The sequence below is a fragment of the Lynx rufus genome, unplaced genomic scaffold, assembly GCF_022079265.1.
Source record: "Lynx rufus isolate CCGP_SWC_20201006 ecotype Redwood Valley unplaced genomic scaffold, mLynRuf1.p SCAF_1, whole genome shotgun sequence".
Taxonomy (NCBI): domain Eukaryota; kingdom Metazoa; phylum Chordata; class Mammalia; order Carnivora; family Felidae; genus Lynx; species Lynx rufus.
In genome coordinates this window covers 25,440,070-25,465,819 of record NW_025814823.1, presented here as the reverse complement: position 1 = coordinate 25,465,819, position 25,750 = coordinate 25,440,070, and the positions used below count along the sequence as shown (strand labels likewise).

Genomic DNA, 25,750 nt, shown 5'->3' with positions numbered 1-25,750 from the left:
TCCCGCTTCGGTGCGGGCCGGCTCTGGTCGCAGCTGAGCGTGGGTAGCAGGACTTGCGGAGCCACCGGCGCCGGGTAAGTGCCTGACCACCCGGCCGCGGCCGCGATGGCCGCTCCGCGCCTGCTCCGGCTCGCTCCTCCGCCCGCCCGAGTCTCTTTCGCCACGGTGTCCGCGACCAGCCGGCCCGGGACTCCTTGCCCCGCCGCGGGCGGTGCTGCCCCTCCGGTCGGCCTCGGCCGGGACTGGGACTGCGGTCGGACTGCGGTCCCTGAGAGCGCCGACGCGGCCGGGCGTGCTCGGGGGCTGCCGCTGCTCCCGGGTTTGCGTGCGGGGCCCGGCTGCCCGAGGCGCGAGGTTCCGGGGCTTGGCCCCGCTCTTCCGGCAGGGGCGCCGGCTCCCGGGCCTCATCGCTTGGGGGCGTGGGGTGACTCCTGCCCCAACGTCTCAGATCCCAAGTGTGAAGCTCATGTGGGACCTCGGCGTCTGTGCCCTGGCCCCCGCGGTACGTTTCTCCTGTCTCTGCATCCCTCCCACTCGGGTTCATTCAGAGTGTGCAGCCCGGGCGCCAGCGAGCTTCCTACTCTGGGAGAGGGCACGCTCGCTGTACTCTGAATTGCTCCCGGACACGCCGGGTTGGCTCACCTTTGTAGGGACAGGGGTAGTTCATTAGCTTGGAAGGTTCATGTAGCGCTGCACTGTAGCGCCTTTCTAAAGGTGTAAGTAACTTCATGTAAAGCGTTTGCAGGGTTCAGCAGTATCGCTCCTGCGCAAGAATAGCAGAACAGTGTCGGGACTGCCCTGCAGGGGTCGATTTGTCCTCCTGTTGTGAAAAAAGTTGAAAGGAATGAATCTGGTCTTGGCTCTGCCGCTGCCAAGTTTTGTGTTCGTGGGCTCAGTTAAATTCATGTGACATGAGGTATGACTTCTAAGATGCCTTTTCAATTTCACGTTGCATAGGTCTGTGATGAGCTTATTTTGCATACTGTACCTTTAAAGGCAGTTGGAAATAGGGAAAGTCCAATGAAAGGCAGACATATGGGGAATAAAGATTTAAGAGGGATCATTTTAGAGACCGTGATTCCAGTTTCAGACTGTAGACTGAAAAGGGAACACGCGTAAATTTGAAAGAACTTACGCAGAATTAATTATATAACAGGAACTTGGAAAGCTTTCAAAAGTTCCAGCAGCAATTACCGTACCGTATTTTACCTCTCTTTGCACCTGTGCAAATGAGGTAAGGAGAAAATAAGTACTAAGAGAAAACAGAGGAGAGGGGATATGGTAACTTAGTACGTATCTTAAGTGTAGGGAGAAGCCTTTAGAATCCTTTATTTGTATAGACATTTTTACTCAAGTAACACTTAAAAAAATCGATGGGAAGTTTGTATTTCCTTTGCAGAAAAATTACACGTTTATTCAGAACGTGCAGAATTTCCTACCCTCCCACCTCCTAATATATATATATATACACACATATATATATATTTTAAGGTTTATTTATTTTTGAGAGACAGAGCATAAGCGGGGGAGGGGCAGAGAGGGAGCCGGAGACACAGAATCCAAAGCAGGCTCCGGGCTCTGAGCTGTCCACACAGAGCCCGATGAGGGGCTCGAACTCATGAGCTGTGAGATCATGACCTGAGCTGAAGTCCTACGCTTAACTGAGCCACCCAGGTGCCCCACCCCCAAATATTTTTTAACGGACTTTGGAAAAATAGTGTCTGGCTTTGTACAGATCATGTGTTCCTTCAGGGAGACCTTAGTTTGTGTACTTTGTAGCTGTGCGACTAGGGAAAGTCACTCTTCCTCTCTGAGGTGGTCTTTCCTCAGTTGTGCAATGTGGATAAGGATACCTATTTCATAGGCTTGTAAGGATGAAATAAAATCCTTTATGTGGAAAACATACAGCAATGCCTGTCATATCAGATATTTGATAGTGAAGGCTGTTGTTGTTAGTATTGTGTTTATAAGGCAGCAGAGAAGAGGTCACTGGGTTTGGTCTGGCCAGAGGGTATGGCCTAGAAGAGGAGTGCAGAGTGGGAAGTGATTCCCAAGCACCATTATCTGGCACTGGAGTTTTTGCAAAGTTGTGATTCCTTCCCTGGATCTCAGGCCAAGATGTTGCCCAGACACTAGACTGCTAAGGACACATCAGTCTGCCTGACTGTGCTGGCCTGTCAGTGTTGGGACTTGAGGAGAGTTGGGATTCCGCCCCCCGCCCAAAATTGTGCTATGACACAGAGAGCTCCAGAACAAAGAAATGATTTAGCTTACCAAAGATTGCAGCTTGGGATAGCTGACACCCCATCTCAGCTGGCTGTGGCCAGCATGGTTTTGGGGACATAACGTCTTCCATTCCAGTCTTAGCTAGAACCTTTTTTGTTCGGGTGTTTGACCGACTGCTGACACTCTCTGGTTGCTGTTTAAGCCAACATATTCTTTCTTTGACACAGTAAGCATTAACCTGGGAAGGTGGGCACTAAGCTTAACTGATCCGGAATCTAGTCCTAGTGTTCAGAAAGGAAAAGAGAAGAGCCCAAAGGTAATTTTTACCCTCTTCTTGCTAACTTTGAAAAATTGGAATTGAATCGAAAGTACTTTCTTACAGTGTAACCGGGAGTACAGGAATGGATGCGCATTTGTGGAAGATCAGTTTATGGTGGTGGTTCACAGGAATAGGACCAAATGGGTGCGTGCTCCATCCTCGTGATTCAAACCCAGGGGGAGGCAATTCCACAGTGGTTTGGAGCTCTACTGGGGTACTTGCATATGAGTATAATCCAGAGCTTTTTTGGGTTTCGATCTAATTAAAAACACTGATGGAAGAAAAAGTAGCCAAAAGTAGCCATTGGAACTAAACCAGTAAAACAAACAAGGTGAGGCAGGAAAACGGAAAGTGACTCAGTGAGATGGCATGAGGTCATATGACAAAATAGTCTTTAAAAAAAATGTTGTGTTTGTCTTTAAGTTAGAGATCAGTTATAATTCCCTTTCCCATCAAGTTCTGCTAACATTTTGGAGGATGGCTTGTGTGCGTATGTGTGTCTGTATATATAAAGACACACACACATACGTGTGTAGGAAAAAAATCAGTACTAAATAAGATGAATAAAAAGAAGGATCACCTGTAACATCATCACTGAGCATTAACTATTTAAAATGGGAATTTAAGTAGTAAGTATTCCAAGGTGTGAATTGGCTGCCATGTATTTAACTGGCTGATTTTCAGTAACAACACAGATGCTCGCAATGTCCCCGAGATCTTCATTCAGTAGGTAGGGCCCTAGTGTATATACTTTTAGGAAACTCTGCAGTCAGATTAGGAACTCCTAATAAGGAGCCGTATGTTCCACACAGATACTTAATGCATATATAGTGTCGTGTCCAAGAAAGTAAAAGCCAGAGGGAGGGGGGACTGGTGGGAAAGCTAGAGGGAGGGGGGACTGGTGATGCGATATTTTCAAACTAGATAAAGGTGGTGGTTGTACAACATCCTGAATGTATGAGGTGCCGCTGAATTGCTCACTAAAATGAGTATGTGAATTTCACCTCTGTAAAAAACTACCCACCCCCCCAAGTGTTTCAACACTGACTTCATACACCTTTTGTTGGAAAAATAAATTGCTACTGTTTATATTGATTATCTACCTTCTGAATATTATATCCTCTTAATACCTTTATCTTAAACACATTTTTGTTGCTTATAGGATGCACCTTATCAATAGTACCTTTTTGTTTTTTTGTTTTTTTAAATAATAACAATAAAGATATTGTACTTTATTTTTTTATATGAAATTTATTGTCAAATTGGTTTCCATGCAACACCCAGTGCCATCCCAACAGGTACCCTCTTCACCCACTTCCCCCCCCCCCCCCATCAACCCTCAGTTTGTTCTTAGTATTTAAGAGTCTCTTACAGTTTGCGTCCTTCCCTCTCTGTAACTTTCCTCCCCTCATTTTCCCTCCCCCCTGGTCTTCTGTTGAGTTTCTCAGGATCCACATATGAGTGAAAACCTATGGTATCTGTCTTTCTCTGCAATAGTACCTTTTTGAAGCTACCTAATAATATTTTCTCCTTAATTAAAACACCATCACTCCTTTATGATTGCATACGGCCTCAGGTGGTAGCAGAAAGAATGCTGTACTTGGAATCAGAACACTTGGGTTGGAGCCCCATTTCTGCCCCATCAGCCATGTGGCCTTGGACAAGGCATCTTGCTGGGACTCCGTTTCCTAGTCTGTTTTCCTGTCCTCCTGTCCCAAACTTGTTGGGGGATCCACTGAAATCATTTATATCAGACACTTTTCTAAAGTTACAGCATTTCCACACATCACTGTTATGTAGTTATTGCTTTGTTGTTTTTTTAAGTTTAGTGTGAGAGAGTGAGACAGAGAGAATGTCGAGGGGCAGAGAGAGAGAGAGAGAGAGAGAGAGAGAGAGAGAGAGAATCCCAAGCAGGCTCTGCGCTGTCAGCATGGAGGGCTGTGTGGTGTTCAAACTCAGGAATAGTGATGTTATGACCTGAGCTGAAATCAAGTCCGGCACTTAACCAACTGAGTCATCCAGGCGCCCCTATTGCTTTTTTCTTTTTTTTTTTTTTAACTTGAATTCAGGAGAATCCAAGAATGGATTAAGGAAGGTATTACTGGAGAGTTAATGAATTACTGGATTTATTATTAATGTGTTCTGACAGTTTATTTAACCTACAGTATTAATTGTGAATTTAGGAAGACGAAGAATTAGTTACATTCAGATATTATCGCTTCTCGGCCTTTTGGCTAAGATCAAGTGCAGATATTACTAAATGTTTTTGAGGATAATAAGGGGCTGAGATGAGTGTTGGGGGGCACAGTTTCTTCTTGATCCTGAAACACATAAAGCAAATGATGATTTTCAGGTTCCATTCTTAGAGAGCCTTTTATCTTACTCACTTGTAGCCAGTCTGAATTCGGTTAATGTCCATGAATGAGAATAGCTCTAGGTAGATCCATTTACAGTCTGCTTTGGGTTCCTTGTGTTTTTTTCTTAGTTTAAGCAAGCCCCCGGCCTTGTTGTTAACTGACATTTTTGGCAATGGTGACTTTTCTTGAGAAATGTAGTCTTGAGAAACTCCTAAAACATGCAGATTACAAACACTGGGTGTATCTCTTACCAATAATGACTATAATAAATTAGGAATTTGATTTTATTTAAGAAATTTTTTTTATGTTTGGTTTTGAGAGAGAGAGAGAGCACGAGTGGGGAAGGGACAGAGAGAGACACACAGAATCTGAAGCAAGCTCCACACTCTGAGCTGTCAGCACAGAGCCCGATGGGGGGCTCGAACTCATGAACTGTGAGATTATGACCTAAGCCGAAGTCAGACGCTTAACCCACTGAGCCATCCAGGCGCCCCCGAAATTTTGTTTTAAACCCAGAATAATTATGGTTAATATTATATACACAAAAGGTGTGTTTATCTGCATGTTTCTCCTGTTAATGGACATGAGGCCAGATTTACCAACTGAAAGTGCCTAAAATTGCAGAATGTGTCATGAATGTGGGGGACCTGGCATGGCAGGCATGTAAATATGTTTCACAGTGTGTGAGCACCTTCTAAGTGACAGGAAGAGGGAAGGCAGCATTTGTTGAGTGTCTTTTCTGTGCTAGTTTAAAAATACATATTTAATCCCCATAATAGGATTAAAAGCTTGGCATTTTATTTAGTTTAGCAAATAAAAGTATGGGCTCCAACCCCAATTGGTTGTGTTGGCTGCCTCGATGGTGATGATACTGATGGAGAAAAAAAACCTAGAGATGAACGGGAGCTTCCTCAGGAAGGAAGCGGTGTGGCTCTGACCCCGGAGTCCGCCTTTTTCCTTCATACCGAGCTGCCTCCCAGCTATTAACACGATGCGGTTAAGAGAAGAACACCAACATTTACAGAGTGTGAACTAGAAGTATATTTTGGTCCTTTTCAGTAATTGTCACTTCACCTTAGGACACTGGGTTGCAGCATTTTTTCGGTGCACCTGAGGGACTCACTGAGACAGGGGCAAACAAATAACAAATATTTGTTGCGTGAACGTGAATAGATGTTAGATAAAATGGACAGCCCAGAAAATAGCCTCCGTTGTGCTCAGTACATACCCCATCTCAGCTTCCCAGCCTGTTGCGTTACTTAAGGTCTGAACGGGATGAAATGCGGTTTAGTAGCGAGCTGGGCCTGGCTTTATGCAGGTGAGCCCCCCTCGGGAAGTGGGGTGGGGGGGGGGAGGCGCGGAGGGCATTCGTCTGCGATGCTCTCCAAATGGAACACAAGCGTAAAGGGGAAACTGCTTGTGCGGGAAGTCACGACTTTGAAATGCCTCCCCTTTGTGTCCAGGAGGAGCCCTGTGGGAGGCTATGTTCCTCTAACCAAAGGAGAAGGGACCGTGGCGAGGATGTCGGCCCTCAACTGGAAGCCCTTCGTGTACGGAGGGCTGGCCTCCATCACGGCCGAATGTGGTAAGGTGCCCCCCCCCAACCTGGATGGCGTTGTGTGTGTGGGGGGAGGTCGATCACGTGCTGCACGTGATGCCAATTAAAAGTTAAGGTCGCTCTCTGGTGTTTGACGTGATTGGAGGTGACACACAGAATGCGAGAATATGACACGTTAATCTCCGATTTCAAAACACCCTCCTTTTGGTATGTTTTTTTTTCAGACAAACAGTCATTTTGGCTCCCAGCAGTTTAGGGGCCAAAGTTCAGTGTGGAGAAAGTGGAACCTGGTAATCAAACGAGTTTTATCAGTCGTTCCGAGGGTCCCTCTGTCCCTGTTTTCCTTGTGCTTTTCGCCACTTGGCCACCGTTGGCACAGGAGGCCGCGGGGGCCAGATCTGACTGTCATTGTGCAGTCACTCCGTAATTACGCACACGGTCCACGTTGTACTGGTGGCTTCCTCTTCCAGTGCAGTTCCACATCAGACCCCATTGATCGCTGTCTGTTCCCTGTCGGAATTGCTTCACCGGATACCGATTGTGCAGCTGCCGAATGCCAGGTGCTGGGCTGGACGCGTCATTTGCTTCCAGGGCCCGGGCGCTGCCGTCCTGGGACAGAGGCTGCCCCTGGGGAGCCGGTGAGGCCCGGGGATGAGGGGTTAAGGCGCGTTAACCACCCACCCACTTGGTTCCCTGTGGGGTGGGCTCTCCGTTCCACAGCGAATCGAGTTGACCGACAGTGTTCAGAATTCGGGTAGACTGCCTGTTGGGCGCCGTGTTTAACATCTGTACCTGCGTTCACAGGTTAACTTCTAGACTGCAGAACACAGAGTGAGAAACTCCCTTAGCAAATGAGCTTACCCCTCCTCTTTCATATTGGACCTGATTTTAGCCTTCACACATGCAAAAGATGGTAACATATTTTAAAATGGATTTCCTGTTGGTGTAAATCATTCCCTGTACCTTTTTTTTTTTTTTTTTTTTTTTGCAGCGATGCAGCCTCTCAAATCCTATGTAGAATAAGATGGGAACCAAATAAAAATGTAAAGAAAGGAAAATACATTTATGCACTTTTTGGTGTATTTAATCTTTTGATTCCTAATTTTTAAAAAATGTTTATTTTGAGAGAGTGTGTGTATGTGAGCCAGGGAGGGGTCAGAGGTTGGGGGAGAGAGAGAGAGAGAGAGAGGGAGAGAATCCTAAGCAGGCCCCACACTGTCGTAGAGCCCAAAGCAGATACGGGGCTCTATCTCACGAAGCGTGAGATCATGACCTGAGCCAAAATCAAGAGTTGGATGCTTGGGGTGCCTGGGTGGCTCCGTCGGTTAAGTGTCCGACTTCAGCTCAGGTCATGATCTCACTGCTTGTGAGTTCGAGCCCCGCGTCGGGCTCAGTGCTGACAGCTCAGAGCCTGGAACCTGCTTTGGATTCTGTATCTCCCTCTCTCTCTGCCCCTCCCTCACTCATGCTCTGTGTCTCTCTCTTTCTCAAGAATAAATAAAACATTAAAAAAAAAATGAAAAAAAACCAAGAGTTGGATGCTTAACCAACTGAGCCACCTGGCACCCCTCTGATTTTTTTTTTAATAGAAAAAAGATTGCAAAGTATCTGCCATTTCTTAATTCTGTTTCTTAGTTTACATTACAGTCGAAATATTTTCTCAGGAATATATCACCATGTATTCTTTATTTGGTGGAATTTCTTTTTATCAAGTGAAATCTTTCTTTTTTAAAAAACTTTAAGGTACTTTTCCAATTGATTTAACCAAGACACGGCTCCAGATTCAAGGCCAGACAAATGACGCAAACTTTAGAGAAATCCGGTATCGAGGAATGTTGCACGCCTTAGTGCGGATAGGCAGAGAAGAAGGGCTGAGAGCCCTATATTCAGGGTAAGTAGACCTTTGTGCGTTTATATTGGACTATTGACCTGTTAAATGAATCAACTGAAATTGAAGACTTCATAGAGAAAAAGTAGACATTTGAAGTGTATTTGAAAAGAGCAAGTAGCTTGGTAGATTTTTCATTTTTCATTTCAACCTTATTTTCTACATAACCTTTTATGTAGCGAACGTTGTGTTGGAAGTATGTTTTTTTTATTGTATTCAAATACAGCTAATAATGCAAAATTTACATTTGTTGCCACGAAACATTCCATAATTCACCATGTCACTCTGAAAAAAGCCCTTCCCCTTGGCTATTCTGAATTACCAAGGTTTTTGCTATAGTGAAAACGATAGAGTAGTCTCTGTGGGTAAGTGTTGTGAACCACTTTTCTGTAATTCAGCATTTAGTGAACGGTGTGCTGAAGGTGTGGGCTGGGAAAGCGAGTGAGACAGGTGCCTATGGGAGCCCGGGTCCCTGCAGGAAACAGAATTCACTTGGGTGGTTTCTATGAGGGGACTTCAAAAATTTTTTAATGTTTATTTTATTTTTGAGAGAGAGACACACACACAGAGTGCGAGCAGGGGAGGGGCAGAGAGAGAGGGAGACACAGAATCTGAGGCAGGCTCCAGGCGCTGAGCTGTTAGCCCAGAGCCTGACGTGGGGCCCGAACTCACGAACTGTGAGATCGTGACCTGAGCCGAAGTCAGCGCTTAACCGACTGAGCCACCCAGGCGCCCCTCTATGGGAAGACTTCAATGAAGGGGCTACTTACGGGTTAAGGGAACAGAGGAAGGATATTGAGGTACCCAGAAACTAGCAAAGTGAAAAATTGTTACCAACCCTAGGCCCAGAGGGACAAGGACAGGAATGGTGTTAACAGCCTGGTAGGGCTGGCGTCTGGAAGGAGCAAACAGTAGTTGTCGAGGGATGCTTTGGGAGTGGCCAGGGAGAGAATACCTCTTCCCCCTCCTCCCTCCCTCACATCATCTACTGGTGGAATCCCCCCTGAAGTCAGCTGGCAGGGGAGCCTGAGTGACGTGACCCGTGGGCACCACCCTCTCAGGGCGCAGAGCATCACAGAGAAGGGTGAGACTGGATCCGGGGGACAAATGGGGTCAGCAGCAACACACAGGCATGAAGGGGCTGTCGGTTAGTGGGGGGCTGTAGGTGTGTCAACGGGATTACAGTGCAGTCTGATAACGAGTACTAGAGCCTGGTAGAGGCCGGGCATCAAGCCCAGACTGTGGGGGCAGGGGAGGAGGTGGGCTTCAGGAAGGCTGCTTGACCCCAGGGGTGCTGGGTCTGAGCTTGAAGGGTCAAGAAGAGTGCGTTCGCCAGGCAAAGTTAGAAGGGAACTGTACTGGGGAGCCTGGGTGGCTCAGTTGGTTAAGCAGCTGACTCTTGATCTTAGCTCAGGTCTTGATCTCAGGGTTGTGAGTTCAAGCCCCACACTGGGGCTGTTAAGTAGCCGTGGAGCCTACTTAAAAAACAAAAAGGAGGGGGGACTGTGTTTATACAAAGTCAGCAGTACGCACAAGAAAGCGTGGTACATTCTAGTAATGACATGCGAGTAATTCGGCGTAGGTATAGTGCTGGAGTTGTTGAGTAGCAAGAGCTGGAGTTGGAGCCGTGATAAGGGGTCAGGACACGGACGGCCTCAGGACACGCTAAGCATCCTGATTTCCTCCAGAACACCTCCAGCACAGGTCCCAAATGGGTGCCTCACAGCCCTCCTACCTACCAGTCAAGGTTTTTGTTTCTCACTCGAGCCGATATTTTCAACTATGAGAAATTGCACATGGAAACCGGGGAGTCCATTTTCTTGAGAAAAGTCAACATCTGGGCATGTGTTCATTCACTTAGGATAACGGCAACAGGCGTCGAGGATGCTTTCTCTGGTTTACCGAAACCTCTGCCGCTCGCAGGACGTGCGAGGGTGCATGAGACCCAGCCCGCTGCACTCAGGGTGTCTGCCCGGTGCCCATAAGCGCTTGAGTTTGCTGTGCCTGTGGCGGGCAGAAGGTGCTGGGGGGTTTTCAGTAGGGGGACTGAGATGATAGGGTTTCGGTGGTAAAAAGAAGCCAGCCTGCCGTAGGGAGAAAGAATGAGAACTGACAACGCTGGAAAAAGGCTGTCGCACAGGAAGCAGAGACAATGATTTTCTGAACAGAGGGATTGTCTTGGGGACAGAGAGAAAGAAGAGAGCTTGTTTAGGGCATAGGGTTGACCTGATACGTGACCTAATAGACGAGGGGGTGTGGAGGAAGCAGGTTACAAGGCTAATGTCTTGATTTCTGGTTTTCAGCCAAGGTGTTGATGGACGTTCCATTTTCTGGGTCAGGAAACAAAGAGGAGAGCCGATTGGTTGGGGCGGGAGGACACTTAGCTCTGTGTGGGACACTGGATCTGGGGGTGGGTGTGGGACATGCGAATTGAGACATCTACGAGGCAGTTGGAAATGCATCGTTGGATCGATGCAGGAAGCAGGAATTTCGGAGTCGTCAGTCTTGGACAGTGGTTAGAAGCCATGGGAGTAGACGAGCTCACCCGGGGAGTGCGTGGAGCGGGGAGAGAAGAGAGAGCGTAGGACAGAGTTCCCCAGAACACCCCAGGAAACAGAGGTAGGGAGGCTGTAGAGAAAAGGGAAGAAACGGGAGAGGGGGATGTAACGGAGCTCAGGGAGGAGACCGCAGCACGGAGGACAAAGGGCGGACGGCAGCAAGTACCGCGGAGAGGTTATGTAAGATACTAAGTGAAACACATCATTTGATGCAGTGACAGCGATGTCAGTTGGTCACCTTGGTGAGGGGAGTTTTGATGGCGAGGGGAGAGGGATGAGGAGGATCAGCTGGGGCAGATAACTGCCCCAGGGTGGTTCTGGGCTCAGGATGGCCAAGAGAGGGAGAGGAAATAACTGGGGCAGGGCCTCCGGAGGTGGGAATTGAGCTCTAGAGCAGCAACTGAAGAGTGATAGATGCTTGCCGAGGGCAGATTTCTCGAGGCGCTTTGTCCCGAGAAAGGACAGCCCTTTCATTTGAATAGAACTCCACGTTCACTTACATTTTCATCAAGGATAACTACAGGGGGCTGAACTTTCACTTAGTGAACTATTAATTTGTACACATTTTACGGAACCCCACTATATTTTTGTTAGGTTTTGAATTTTGAGAAATCTGCTTGAGCGTAGTTTGATTGTGGAAGGCCACTATCTGTGTGTGTGTGTGTGTGTGTGTGTGTGTGTGTGTGTGTGTCTTCTAGAGGATTTAAAGTGCTTTTTAGAATTTCTTTTCTTTTGTTTTTTTTTTTTTTTTTGAGAGGGCACAAGTGAGTGAGAGGCAGAGAGAGAGAGAGAGTGGCGGGGAGGGAGAGAAACAGGGCTCACCCAAAGTGGGGTTTTGAGCTCATCAGATGGGGGACTCGAACTCATGAACTGAGATCATGCCGTATGCCGAAGTCAGGAGCTTAACAACTGAGCCACCCAGGTGCCTGGTTTTTAGAATTTCTTGGGCTCTTGTCCATTGGTTTGACAGGATTGCCCCTGCGATGTTACGCCAGGCTTCCTATGGCACCATCAAGATAGGCACTTACCAGAGCTTGAAGCGACTGTTTGTTGAACACCCAGAAGGTGAGTGAAGAATCTTTTCTCTCCTTGTGGACAGGAGGTGGGTTGGTTGTGTGACTTTTTTAGTCGAGATCAGATTTTCTTGAGCCTAATCGTGACTTTACTGCTGAAGAGAACTCTGGGTATAAAGTCTGAATGAACCGCGCTTAAGGTAAGTCAGTTCTCTTTTTTTCTTAATGTTTATTTATTTTTGACAGAGGGAGAGCGCAAGTGTGTGCACACATGCACACACGCAAGCAGGGGAAGGGGAAGAGAGAGGGAGACACAGAATCTGAAGCAGGTTCCAGGCTCTGAGCTGTCAGCGCAGAGCCTGATGCGGGGCTTGAACTCACGAACCGTGAGATCAGGACCTGAACCAAAGTCGGACGCTTAACCGACCGAGCCACCCAGGTACCCCAAAGCAAGTCAGTTCTTGGCTGAATTAAGGGGAACAGCAGTTAAAAGGAGCAATCTCTACAAATATTTTAGTTATCCTCATCTCCAGAACTCCTAGACTAGAAGATGTGTTGTTATAGTTCTAGCCCACTTAAAATTTTCTAAAATCAGGATTTTTTTCAGGAAAGCAGTGAATACCTTTCGTGGTATTAAGAACTGAATTCTTGAGCGCCAGCCGACTGTTGCGTGAGAGTGGTCAGCGGGGGCTGAGATGCTTTGCACTTTAGTACACTTCAAATTAAATATATATGGTGTGCTTTAAAACTTTATCTTCATGGTTATCTCATAGGACTGTATCTTTTTTTAAAATTTACTTTTATGTTATTTTATTTAAAGATTTTTAATGCTTATTTATATTTGAGAGAGAGAGACAGACAGACAGAGTGCCAGTGGTGGAGGGGCAGAGAGAGAGGGAGACAGAATCCGAAAGAGGCTCCAGGCTCCAAGCTGTCCGCACAGAGCCCGACGCGGGGCTCGAACTCACGAGCCATGAGATCATGACCTGAGGCGAAGTCCGGTGTTTAATCGACTGAGCCACCCAGGTGCCCCGGAGTGTATCTTTTTTGTTCTCCTATGAGATATGCTTCATCTTAGTACAGTGATACGCATTTACACATAAAAGTGAATTGGCAGATGGCTGCTCACTTTGCACGATACTTCACGTCCCTTTTTAGATGTCAAGTAAGTTTGGGGCGCCTGGCTGGCTCAGTCGGAAGAGTGTGCGACTCTTGATCTCTGGGTCATGAGTTCGAGCCCCATACTGGGTGTAGAGATCACTTAAATAAATAAGTAAATATTTTTCAAAAACAAAAACAAATCAAGAGCAAATAGATGTCAAGTGATTTTGCTAGGCAAAGTCCTGATAAGCCAGCAGAATTCCTAACATTTTAAAAATGGCTTGATTCATAAAGCAGAAATTTAATTATTCCCTTAAGATATACAAGAGGTATGCCAATGAGTTTGCACCTATGTTTGAGTTACTGATAATGAAAAGTTGAATAATATGTGCTTGTTTATAGATGAAACTCTACTGATAAATGTGGTGTGTGGAATTCTCTCTGGAGTCATATCCTCAACCATCGCTAATCCAACGGATGTTTTGAAAGTAAGCAGTGCTATCCATATCTGATAGGCACACTCCCCCCACATTTTCTTACTGGGAACAACATTCAGATAATGAAAGTCTGCGAATGTAACAGTTTTGTAAACAAATGTTTGCAGTTTGAGTGCCATGAAGGCCCTCCCATGAGGGAGGATCTCCCACTGATAGGACATCAAAAGTAGAGGTCGTTGTGGAGACAAGGTCTTTGGTGACTAAGCAGAAAAAAAATGTAGGCTCGGATACATGTGAATTTCATTTTTCATTGAAAATCTTCCCTGGTTTTATTGGTTCATTAAAAAATCGAGAGGCTGCAAGTTCTGTGCAGGTCTATTCATTAATGACCTATTTCTGAACGTGTGATGTTATCTGCTAACTTGATTTCAGGATACAGTGATGGAAATATTTCCTTACTACAGTTAGACATAAGTGTGGTAAGGTGGATGATCTTATTGATAATAACAGGGAAACTGCCTCCTTAAATCCTTTCTGGAGTAAGGCAAGGGAATAAGCTAATTAAACATTTTTTTAAATGTTTATTTTTGAGAGAGAGAGAGAGAGAGAGAGAGAGAGAGAGAGAGAGAGAGAGAATGAGTGGGGGAGGGGCAGGGAGAGAAGGAGACACAGAATCCGAAGCAGGCTCCAGGCTCTGAGCTGTCAGCACAGAGTCCGATGCGGGCCTCGAACTCAACGAACCTCGAACTCAACGAACCTCGAGATCATGACCTGAGCCGAAGAGAGACGCTTAACCGACTGAGCCACCGGGGTGCCCCAAGGGAATAAACTAATTAAACAAAATAGAAATTAGGCAGGAGTTGCTTTTTCATCCCTCTGAGATGTTTGTCTCTGTCCCTTCCTCTCCTTTTTGTTCCTATTAGTTAACCGGCATCCACTATGCCTCTACCTTCTGCCAGTTGGCGTACTCCGTGCTTAGAGTCCAAAAATGGGTATGATAAGGACCCTGCCTTCAGAGCCTTCAGTCTACTAGGGGATTCTGACAGATGTCAGAACCTTATGTAGCAGCGTGTTGAGGGCATTACACTTAGGCACGGTCAGGGTGCAGCATGTGTGAAGGTGCTTTTGCTTTGATTTTACCCTTTGTTGGGGAAAAGCGGAGAAAAATATCCATACTCCCTTTAATATCTTAAACATAGGCTGGGCTTAGGGATAGGCCATTCCTGTGTTTCGCGTGGCAGTAACAGCTTTTCTTTAGAAGTCAGAGGTAATGTTTTTGCTCCCTCGATAAAAATAAGGTACCGATTTTTAGTGAGAAATCCCTTTTAATTTAAAAAAAATACAGAGAGCTGGGGCGCCTGCGTGGCTCAGTCAGTTGAGCGTCCGACCTGGGCTCAGGTCATGATCTCACAGGGGAGTTCGAGCCCCGCGTCGGGCTCTGTGCTGATGGCTCGGAGCCTGGAGCCTGCTTCGGGTTCTGTGTCTCCCTCTCTCTCTGCCCCTCCCCTGCTCATGCTCTGTCTCTCTCTCTCTCTCTCTCTCTCTGTCAAAAATAAGTAAACATTAAAAAAATACAGAGAGCTACATCAAACATTATTTTTACGTTGGCATCTCAGTCATGTGAATTCCGCAGCCATTCTCGAGTGTGTTTGTATATTCAAGTGTAACGGAGTGTGACGGACATCATGTGGTTATCCCGTGCTCAGCTCGCCTGCATACCTTTTGGTTCAGCTGGTTGGAAATAGTAGTGGCTTGAAGTAACTAATTTAAGAAATCTGCTTGTCCATGCTTCATGCTGCGAAATATGCTAGATGCTCCTATTAATTATGTGAAATCTTAGTATTACCATCACCTTCTCTTTCCTACTTATTAACCTGTAAGGACATAATGTCATTTCCTTTCCTTTTCAAAAGGCTTTTTAAAAAAAATCGGGTTTTTTGGACACTTAATGAGCTCTGGATTCTACTGGATGCATTTTATTGATTCCAAAGTGCCTAAGAACCAAACCTTAAAAATGTTTCGTCTGCAAAGGGCATTTAAAGCTAGCATGACGGCAGTGTTTATGCTATGATTCTTTTCTGTTAATGGTCATTAAACAACAGATCGAATGATATTCGGAAGTCTACATTGGGGAGAAATGTGCTATTTCCTTCTCATGTTAATCTTGAAAATAATCTCTAGATACGGATGCAAGCCCAGAGCAGCACCATTCAAGGGGGAATGATAGGCAACTTCATTAACATTTACCAGCAGGAGGGAGCGAGAGGATTGTGGAAGGTAAGCCTGCAAAACAGAGCCAGCTGCCTTAGTTCTTCCCTTTTTCCCTTTGAATTTGTTCTTTCTGTTCCTATCATTTTATTTAATCTGAAAGGCGAAATGGAGTAAGGGAAGACAAGTGACGTCTGCCCTTGAAGTTACTTTCTTCCTTAATTTCCTTATCTGGAAAGTGGAAATATAAGGAATATGTCATATTTTAAAATACCTTTTGAATAATTTATGTATAATTATGAAGAAGATCGAGCACTTTGTTGTTTACTTTTTCTTTAAAAGATTCTCATAGAGGAGGGTTTTCTAGGTTATAGTTAAATGCTGGGTTATTTTTGTTTTAGGTTCATTTACTTATTATTTTGGGAGGGGGAAGGGAGGGAGAATCCCAAGCAGGCTCTGTGTTTTCAGCTCAGAGCCCCATGTGGGGCTTGATTCCACAAACCGTGAGATCACGACCTGAGCCAAAATCAAGAGTCTGACGCTTAACCGACCGAGCCACCCGGGTGCCCCTGCATTTTTTGATGTGTATGTCTTCCTGGTCCCTAAGTGAAGACCGTTACTAGGCAAGCGCTGGTATGGAGTGCCATTTCCTGGTATTCTCTTGACCTGTCAGTTCACAGAATAGACCGTAAGGGTCATCTAGGACAGTCTTCTCAGTATGTACTAGGAAACCGGAGCCTGTGTGAGGTGATTGGTCCTGGCCAGCGTCTGGCCGAGGTCGTACGGTTAGCGCCAGAATCGGAACTGGACGTGAGCTTCTGACTTCTTTACCCTCTGGTCTTTTCTCCTCTGTCACTCTACATTTTTTGGCAAGGCCTACTCCGGGAAGAGCTCTCTGAGTCTTGATTATTCGTCTTCTTACCCAGGGCGTGTCCCTTACCGCGCAGAGGGCTGCCATCGTCGTTGGTGTGGAGCTCCCGGTCTATGACCTCGCCAAGAAGCACCTGATTTTCTCGGGCCTGATGGGAGACACTGTGTATACCCACCTCCTGTATGTTTATAGATTTCAAAAAAAAAATAATATTTTAGGTATGCGTGAGGTCAGAGTGGCAATTTGCTACAAATCTATAGAAATTTTAAAGAAGGTATATTATAAAGGTATTATATTCTCATATTTGGAAAATTACAGTTCCGGACTGAACCGGGAAAAAGTGAAAGTCCTTGTCTGTTTACATGGGTAACCATTGTCAACAGCTCGTTTTTTAGTCACATGCAAATCTGTCTACAAAAGTATTGTGTACTTTATTACACGAGCAATATCGTGATTAGCATTCTCTAACTTGGCTTTGTATTTCTATTATTTTCAGTTTTTAGCTTTCTGAGGTATAACGGACAAAATTGTAAGCTATTCAAAGTGTACATAATGATTTGATACACCTGTACAATGTGAAAAGCTCTGCCCCAGAGTTCATTAACACATGACATTCCTTCATGTGTCTATGATTGACCTTCCAGAACCTCACAGGTATTCTTAGTTGAGGCTGGAATTTCTAATCAGTGCTATATTTAAGAAGTTTGTGCCGTGCTTTAGAGATGGGCGTCTTCCTGGAAATGTACCGTCTTGTCACATGTCACGTTAACGTAGTCTGGGAGGATGCTGTTTCTTGCCTTTAGTGGTGGTGGCAGCTCGGCGGTGAACTTTTGCTTTTCCGTTGGCATCTTTTTCATAGCTCAAGCTTCACCTGTGGTCTGGCCGGGGCCCTGGCCTCAAACCCTGTGGATGTTGTGAGAACACGTATGATGAATCAGAGAGTCCTTCGAGACGGCAGGTGCTCGGGCTACAAGGGTACCCTGGACTGCTTGTTCCAGGTGAGAGGGCGCGGTCACCTGTGCAGCGCTGCGGGGTCCTGTCACAGCTCATTAGCCTCCATGTTACCCCCTGCAGAGTTTCTTAGCATGGTCAAAACCACAAGGGTTTAGAGCAAAACCCTTGTCCCTTGTAATTGTATGACTTTGGTTGATGTACAGACTCTATACCTCAGTTTCCTCGTTAGTGAGGAGGGACGGTAATTGCCCCTGTGTCACAGGGTTAGTGTAAAAACGAGAGAATGCTTACCAAAGAGCACAGTGCCTGGATTCACGTAGTAAAACCTTGTTAGCATAATTCATAATGATGAAAGACACTGATGTTGACATAAGCAAGCTTATTTTACTTAATCTTCAACATTCTAGTGGTTTGTTTTTAATCATTGAAACTGCCCCCCAGACGCGTGTGAATATCTCTGTGTGTGTGGGTGTGTGCATATATACATATATGCATATATGTATATATATATATATGCACACACACATATATATGTATGTATATATTTTAACCTGAGAAGTAACTAAACTTTGAGGGTTATTATAACTACCATGAGTGATGCTCTGTGAAGCCCTGAGATGGTACCCAGTTTGGGTCACACGGGGGCTAACTTTTATACATACAAAATCTAGACGAATATTTAGAAATGAAAGTTCATTTTCTTTACACCTCTGCTCTGCTGTACAGGCTGAGAAGAGAGTCATGCTTTCTGATATCTGTGTGTCTCCTTCCAAAATGTGTCTCCCTCCCCGTGAGTCAGACTGGAATGAATATCCTTCATTCAGACATCTCTCGAAAGAACATGTCACTCTGACAATAATTCTGGGTTTAAACAGTGGGGCTTACTGTTCCTGAGAGGGGGGAGGTTCGCAGCTATCTGTCTCCCTGACCGGACTGCCGGCCGCCCGGGGTTCGGGGCCGCTTGGCCGTTCCTGTTCTCTGGCGTGATGCTGGCCCGTCCTAGACTTCAAGTCTGCCTTCCCGACGCAGAGATACTTGTTTTTATTCACCTAATGACATGAAATAGTGGTGCTCTGAATGACATCTTTACCACCATTGCTTCACTTTTTTATTTCCGACCTACTTGTGAGCCCGAGTGGCAAGGAGGCGAGAGGTTCTAATTGGAATTAAATCCCACTTCTTATTCATTCCACTGCCATTTGTCTGCTTGGGCTTGGGCTGGTTGGACCGTCTTCTCCCACGCAGAGGCCTTTAAAGAAGAAAAAGAGGCAGAGGGCACTGAGTTTTTAAGCAGTCTTTTCGAACAGGATTTTCTTTTTAAGAAAAGTTGATCATTCAGTCTGACTACTGAGTATTAACACATTTGACATGATTGGAAAGTTAGATGTTAACTTTTGTCTCCCCCTCCTCCCCTTCCCTTATAACAGACATGGAAGAATGAAGGGTTTTTTGCTCTGTATAAAGGGTTTTGGCCGAATTGGTTGAGACTTGGTCCTTGGAATATCATTGTATCCTTTTCTGTCGCAGTACGTCTGGAAAAAAAGGTGCAGCGAAGGGAATATTGTTTGTGTAAACTGTCATGTTATTAATGATAATTTAGAAGTGGGTTCGTGTTCTTTTGAGCTCCTCCGATTCTAAGAAATAACTATTCGCTTTCTGTCTTAGAAGGTATAAAGTCTCTGCTGGGCCAAGTGAATCTTGGTATAGTGATAGTGTTATTGAAAGGTAATGGTATCAATACAAACTTCTATTCAGACTGTTTTAGAAGCTGGGAATATTTACGATTACAGAGAGAGAGAGAGAGACGAGGATTTTATATCCTTAGCCACCGTTGGGAAGGATGCGGTCTGGCAGCGCTGTTGTAGAATGCTTATTTTAGAGAGCGCCTGAGGTTAAACAGGAATTAGCTCCTGAATTATTGGGCTGATAAGCAGCAGTGTTTCCTGTATGCCAAAGTGGGAGGCAGGAAAGAAGTAGCCGTTCATTAGACACGAAAAGGCAGAATTATATAGAAGGGAATGTGGTTTTCACCATCTCTGTTTCTCTTTATCTGCCCCTCCCTGCTGAAGGCCTGCCTAGTGGTGACCCTCGAGAGGGCGTCCCAGGGCTTGCTGTTTTTCACTTTCACATAGAATTTTACTGTTTGGGCAAGTCTGCGCACAGCAGTCACCAAAGCTGGTCAGCGCGGACGTGATCTTCCAAGAGGCTCTTGGAGCAGACGCTAGGGCACTGATGTTATCTAAGCTGTGATTGTTCTGTTCCAGGCTGGCCTTGGGAAGGCTAATGGGAAGACCTTTGGGGGCGGATAAGGATCGAGTCCCGGGTGTTTAATCATGTGCATGGCCTGTGGTCTGCCCGGACATACTTGTTAGATGTGCTGTGAGTCCGTTTGTATGTGTCAGTGTTGTTCAGATGGCATTTTCGTTGTCAGCCTCAACCAATAACTGCAGTTTTTTGTGACCTATGAGCAGTTGAAGAAATTGGATTTGTGACAAGTCCAGGCTGCATGAGACAGCGCTCTGAAAACGCCTGCTTGCGAAACAATCAAGCTTCCTGTGTTTCACGCTGCTTCTCACTGCTTGGCTCGTCACAGATTCTGAAGCGTGCGTGAGCAACAGCCGAAGACGGGGTTAGTGCACATTGCTGTGTGTTGGCAACGGATGCTCGGCATCAAATGTTTAATGCCACAAACTGACGTGCAAAACACTGGTCCTTACCATGGAAGTGCCCTTGGACATCAAAGACGGCATGCAAAGTGCGCGTTTCTTGCTAAAGAAAACTTGCAAGAAGATCAGGAACTGTGAATTGTTTTCTCCAGGGGACGGTAGCACCTGTTGCCCTCCAGCGAACAGCTGAGAAGAGCAGAGTGCTCTAGGGAAGCTCGCAGGAACCACGGAATGGAGCCTCCAAGAGGGTATTACTGTTCCTGAACTTCTGGGGACGTTTGCTTCTTGTCGGCTGAAGACATTTCACGCGTGGAGGCCTGGCCCTTTCAACTCCAGGTGTAAACAGTGCAGGAAATAGATCTCTGGAATATTGCACTGCTTTATAATTTCCTATTTTGGCAGGATCTTTCACTTACAATAAGTGATTTTAAGCCTTTGAAGGCTTGACCTTTGTGAGGAATTGTTACGAAGTATTAATATCTAAACCCATGATGGTGTGATACCTTGGCTTTGAGACTGGCAAGGTTGCTGCTGACGGGAGGGGTTTTTAGCCACTTTGGTCTCAGGTAATGTTGGTAATTTGCTCTGATTTTTAGCCCAGTTTATTATTTCTAGTCTGTAAAATGGAGATATGACATCTACTGATGTCGAGGCTCAAATGAAGAAAATAGTAGCGGCTGTCACTTGACTTGAGGGTCAGTGTGTTTACATCAGTCACGCTGTCATCTGGCTCGAATCCCAGCATCCACAGTTGGGTGCAAAGAAGAGAGTCGTTCTCACTGGAACCCCCAACAAAGCCTGTTAGAGTCCTTGCGAAAAGAAAGAGCACAGTGTAAGTTACAGTTTTATTACGTTTTCCTTAGCAAGATGTTGCGAGTGAATTGAAGAATTGATTTTTCCGGATTTCCCAGATTTTCCTTCAGTTCAGGTGATGTCTGTTCGAATACTTCCTGTCGTGGGCTTCCTGATTGGTTTGGATGGAAAACACTTGCTTGGCATTTTAAAAAAACGCTTTCTTTAGTGCCGCACCTGTTTTCTGGTTTCTGAAAGAGGTCCATAGTGTCTTCCTTTCTTTTTCTAAAGACAACAAAAATCATTCTCCCTTCTCTTTCTCTCCTTCATCTTGTTCCTTTGAAAATAAAAAGTGACTCCGAGAGCCCTAAGACCTTTATACACTTCTCGTGGGCTGCCCCAGGGCAGGGAACATATTTACTCGGGTACCTTCAGTTCTAGCCTTTGAGAACATTAAATACACACTAACTGGGGCTCCCGGGCAGAACCTCCTGCGGGGGCTTGTGCTCAGCAGGTGCCTGGTGTGTCCGGCCACCTCCCTTGAAGCAGAAAAGAAGGAACCCCGGTTTTTCTTATGGACTGGGCAGTTTTCCTGCCAGTCCCTTCCACTTTGCCTTCTTTATTAATGTTTACTTGCAGAAACATTTTGTGAGGCAGAATTGCAGTTCCAAACCAGAGACAAAGTCGTTAAAAAGAGAGAGGAAGAGGCGGTGGTGTGGCATGTAGGGGCTAACGGGTTAAAGACGTAGCTGAAAGTCCGGCTCCCCTGGCCCAATCTGGATGGGACTCTGCAGAGCTGAGCTCACTCGGCTCCCACTCCTGGTACTGAACCATATCTTTAGACGGAGATTTTCTTCCCTCTTACCAAGACATTCCATTGATGTGGTAAGGGCTTTCTCTGGAAAGGCTTTCACTTTTGAGTTCTGTGAGTTTAAAGGATTACTTTTTAAGAGTCACTTTTTTTTTTTAACGAAGAAAACATATATTTTTAAGTGTACATATAATTTCTAAAACAGTAGAAGCAAATCCTTTTGAAGACCGGAAAGAGTCAACGTCCTGCAACATTCATTATGTCAATTTATTCAAATTATGCGTATGTTCATACCAGGATGAGAAGAAACTCAAACCTCACCATAACACCTGAGCACGTTTTTGAGACAAAAAGAGTATTTCTCCAGTGTAGCTTTATTAAACACATTATACAGAACAGGATCTTAACCTGTTTTGGTTTTTCTGTTTCTTGAAAGAGTTCACGCAGTTGCCACGCTCCTAACCAAGAAGGAACTTAGGGACTTGGAGACTCGGTTCCCTTATTTTCAGGGGTGTGGCTACAAGTCCCCCCACCTCCTTGGATATTGCTTAAATGTGGCAAAAGGATTTTTAGCTTTTATAACTAAAATGAAGATAATGGATTTTTTGTTTGCTTGTGGATTTGTGTAATCATTGATGCTAAATGTTGCTGATCTGTGATCTAAAAATGGCCCCTGTTCATATTTATTCATGAGCTAGAAATAGTATGTATTATATAAAAACTATACATTTTCATAAGCCTTTATATTTCAGGCTCTTTATTTAAACATTGTTGGAATATGTGGCATAAACCTTGTTTCATTATTTAATAAACTGGACTAATACATAATAATCCAAATGATTTGTGGTTTTTTTTTTTTTTTTTGGTAAATAGAAACCTTTAAACAAAGATAAGCTCCAAAGAGTCTCGAAGGTTGGAGTAGAAATGGCACGTGTGAAAGTGGCTGCAGACATTTCTCCTCGAGGAGAAGTTGTTGGGGTTCTTTTTTTCTTTTCTTTTCTTTTCTTTTCTTTTCTTTTCTTTTCTTTTCTTTTCTTTTCTTTTCTTTCCTTTCCTTTCCTTTCCTTTCCTTTCCTTTCCTTTTCTTTCTTTTCTTTTCTTCTTTCTTTCTCTTTCTTTCCCTTTCTCTTTTTTCCCTTTCTTTCTTCTTCATTCATTCATTCACTCATTCATTCTTGACAAAGAGCACAAGCAGCAGAGGGATGGAGAGCAAGGGAGAGAGAGACTCACTCCCAAGCAGGCTCCCTGCTCAGTGAGGAGCCTGACACGGGGCTCGGTCTCACGATCTGTAGATCCCAACCTCAGCGGATATCAAGAGTTGGACGCTTAACCCCGTGAGCCACCCAGAATCATCTTAATTGCCTGGACGCCTGTGTGACCTCCCACTCTTTGAAAACCTCTGTAATCCATTAGAGGCTGGTGACTCTGATTTGTGGACTGGCTTGGGAACGTAGCCTGGAGACGGAGAACACCCGGGTGATGACATCACCTATGCCCTGCACTTTCAGGGCCCGTCAGTCCCTCCTGTGTTTGGTGTTGACTGGAGATAGGAGCTGGGATGTTTGGTTAACTGTGGACCAGGCAGAGTCACCTCTGATTGGCATAGAAGAACCAGTGGATGAAATGCAAACCTAGTTCATTAATTTTTTCACTTAAGAATATTTTCGGGGTGGGGGGTGCCTGGGTGGCTCAGTCGGTTGAATATCTGACTCTTGATTTCCGCTCAGGTCATGATCTCATGGTTCGTGGGATTGAGTTCCACATCAGGCTCCGTGCTAACAGCGTAGAGCCTGCTTGGTATTCTCTCCCTCCTCTCTCTATGCTCTTCCCTCCACTTGTGCTCTCTCTCTCTCTCTCTCTCTCAAAATAAGTAAACATTAAAAAAAGAATATTTGGGGGGCGCCTGGCTGGATCAGTCAGGGGAACAAGCGACTATCTCAGGGTTGGGAGTTCAGGTCCCACCTTGGGCATAAAGCTTACTTAAGCAAAAATAAAAATTAAATTAAAAGATAAACTCATCCATGGGGCGCCTGGGTGTCTCAATCGGTTGAGCGTCCAACTTCAGCTCAGGTCATGATCTTGCGGTTCGTGGGTTCTGTGCTGACAGCACAGAGCCTGGAGCCTGCTTTGGATTCTGTGTCTCCCTCTCTCTCTGCTCCTCCCCTGCTCACGCTCTGTCTCTCTGTCTCTTCCTCAAAACTAAATAAACGGTAAAAAAAACGACAACTCATCCGTGAAATTATAAAATATATATATATTTGTCTAGGTGCTTGTCTTATTAACATTTGAATTAAATAATGGTGGTTTAGTGAAAAAATAGAATGTGGAAGACAGGGAACTTTCTCAGTTCGCTTTTTAAAAAAAAATTTTTTTTTTTAGCGTTTATTTATTTTTGAGACCGTGCAAGAGACAGAGTGCAAGCAGCGGAGGGGCAGACAGAGGGAGACACAGAATCCGAAGCTGGCTCCAGGCTCCGAGCTGTCAGCCCAGAGCCCGACGCGCGGGGCTCGAACTCATGAACCGTGAGATCATGACCTGAGCCAAAGTCGGACAGGCGCCCCTCTCAGTTCTCTGTACCTGAGTTTCAGTGATGTACATGGTTGAACTTCATATGAAGGCTAGTGAGAAGCACTGGCTGCTGGTGTTTCTCCAGTGTCCGTGGACAGTAGACCCCTCACATGCACCTATTAAGACACATTTGGCTTTTAATCCAGGGTATATATTTCTAAACTAGCAGCTGGGAAAATCTAAGGCTAAATTTTTGGTAGATTATTACTAGATCCATCCTGAAGCAAAACAGGAATACGAGACAAGGGCAGTATGTATAAATAGGTTTCTTGAAAGCTTGATGCAAATAATGGAATGAAAAGCAAAACCCTGCACACTTCCTGTATGTATATATGCTCCTGCTTAAATAATAAGCCTTGTAATGGCTTACTATGTGGCTCTTGAGAAGAATGAGTTGGATCTCAGCCTGGTGACTTGGAAGGATGTCCATGATCTGTTATTAAGTACGAAGAAATTACGATGCAGATGCCTATTTATACCATGAACTCATTTCTTAGGGAAAAGCAAACTTATGTATGTAGGGAATGGATTTAAAGAGTGTGTATTAGAGTTCTCCAGAGAAACAGAACCAATAAGGTGTGTGTGTGTGTGTGTGTGTGTGTGTGTGTACATAAATAATTTATTTTAAGAGATAGGCTCATGCAGTTGTGGGGAATCGGCAAGTCTAAAATCTGTCAAGGTGGGAGGGCAGGCCAGTAGACCAAAAACCCGGGCAGGATTTCTGTTACAGTCTTGAAGCAGAATTCCTTCTTCAGAAATCCTCAGTTTGTTCCTCTTGAAGCCTTTAACTGATTGGATGGGGCCCACCATTTTATGGAATGTAATCTTAAACTGATTGTGGCCTGTATTCACATCTACGAAATACCTTCGCAGCGACATCTAGTGTTTCCCATACGACGACACCATAGCCTAGCCAAGTTGACACAAAATTTGACAATCACAGGGTAGAAAGAATTAGAAATCTTTTCCTTATATGTAATTGTATTATATTGGTTTTTCAAAAGGCTGTCTTTTGTCGTTTAAAACAAAATCTTAAACCCCAAACCTGGGGTACCTCGTGGGTGGCTCAGTCTGTTAAGCATCCTACTCTTGATTTCAGCTCAGGTCATGATCTCATGGTTCGTGTGATCAAGTCCTACGTCGGGCTCTGTGCTGACAGGTGGAGGCTCTCTCTGTCTCTTTCTTTCTGCCCCTCTCCTGCTCTCTCTAATAGATAAAGGTAAAAACAACCCCATCCAAACCCCAAAAGGACTAGCTTGGAATACAGATGTCCTATTTATGGTAAATGGGAGGGGGTGTAGAGGCAGGATTTGTAGTATATATAATATTCTATTTATATTTTAACTATATAATATTTCTAAAAGTATATTAAAGGTCAAACTTAAAATTTAGCTAATAAGGATAAATGGGGAACTTTTGCTGT

At 45.0% G+C, this 25,750-nt stretch overlaps 1 protein-coding gene across 1 annotated transcript; it reads left to right on the top strand.

Annotated features, from left to right (window-relative positions):
• Positions 1–22,112, top strand: SLC25A30 (solute carrier family 25 member 30). Its single transcript, XM_047079934.1, has 10 exons — positions 1–74; positions 6,366–6,487; positions 8,204–8,351; positions 11,877–11,971; positions 13,423–13,508; positions 15,639–15,734; positions 16,592–16,716; positions 17,396–17,534; positions 18,918–18,998; positions 19,941–22,112. The coding sequence occupies exons 2-10, from the start codon at positions 6,424–6,426 to the stop codon at positions 19,980–19,982; spliced, it is 876 nt and encodes a 291-aa protein (XP_046935890.1). The 5' UTR covers positions 1–74; positions 6,366–6,423; the 3' UTR covers positions 19,983–22,112.
• The last annotated feature ends 3,638 nt before the right edge of the window (positions 22,113–25,750 follow it).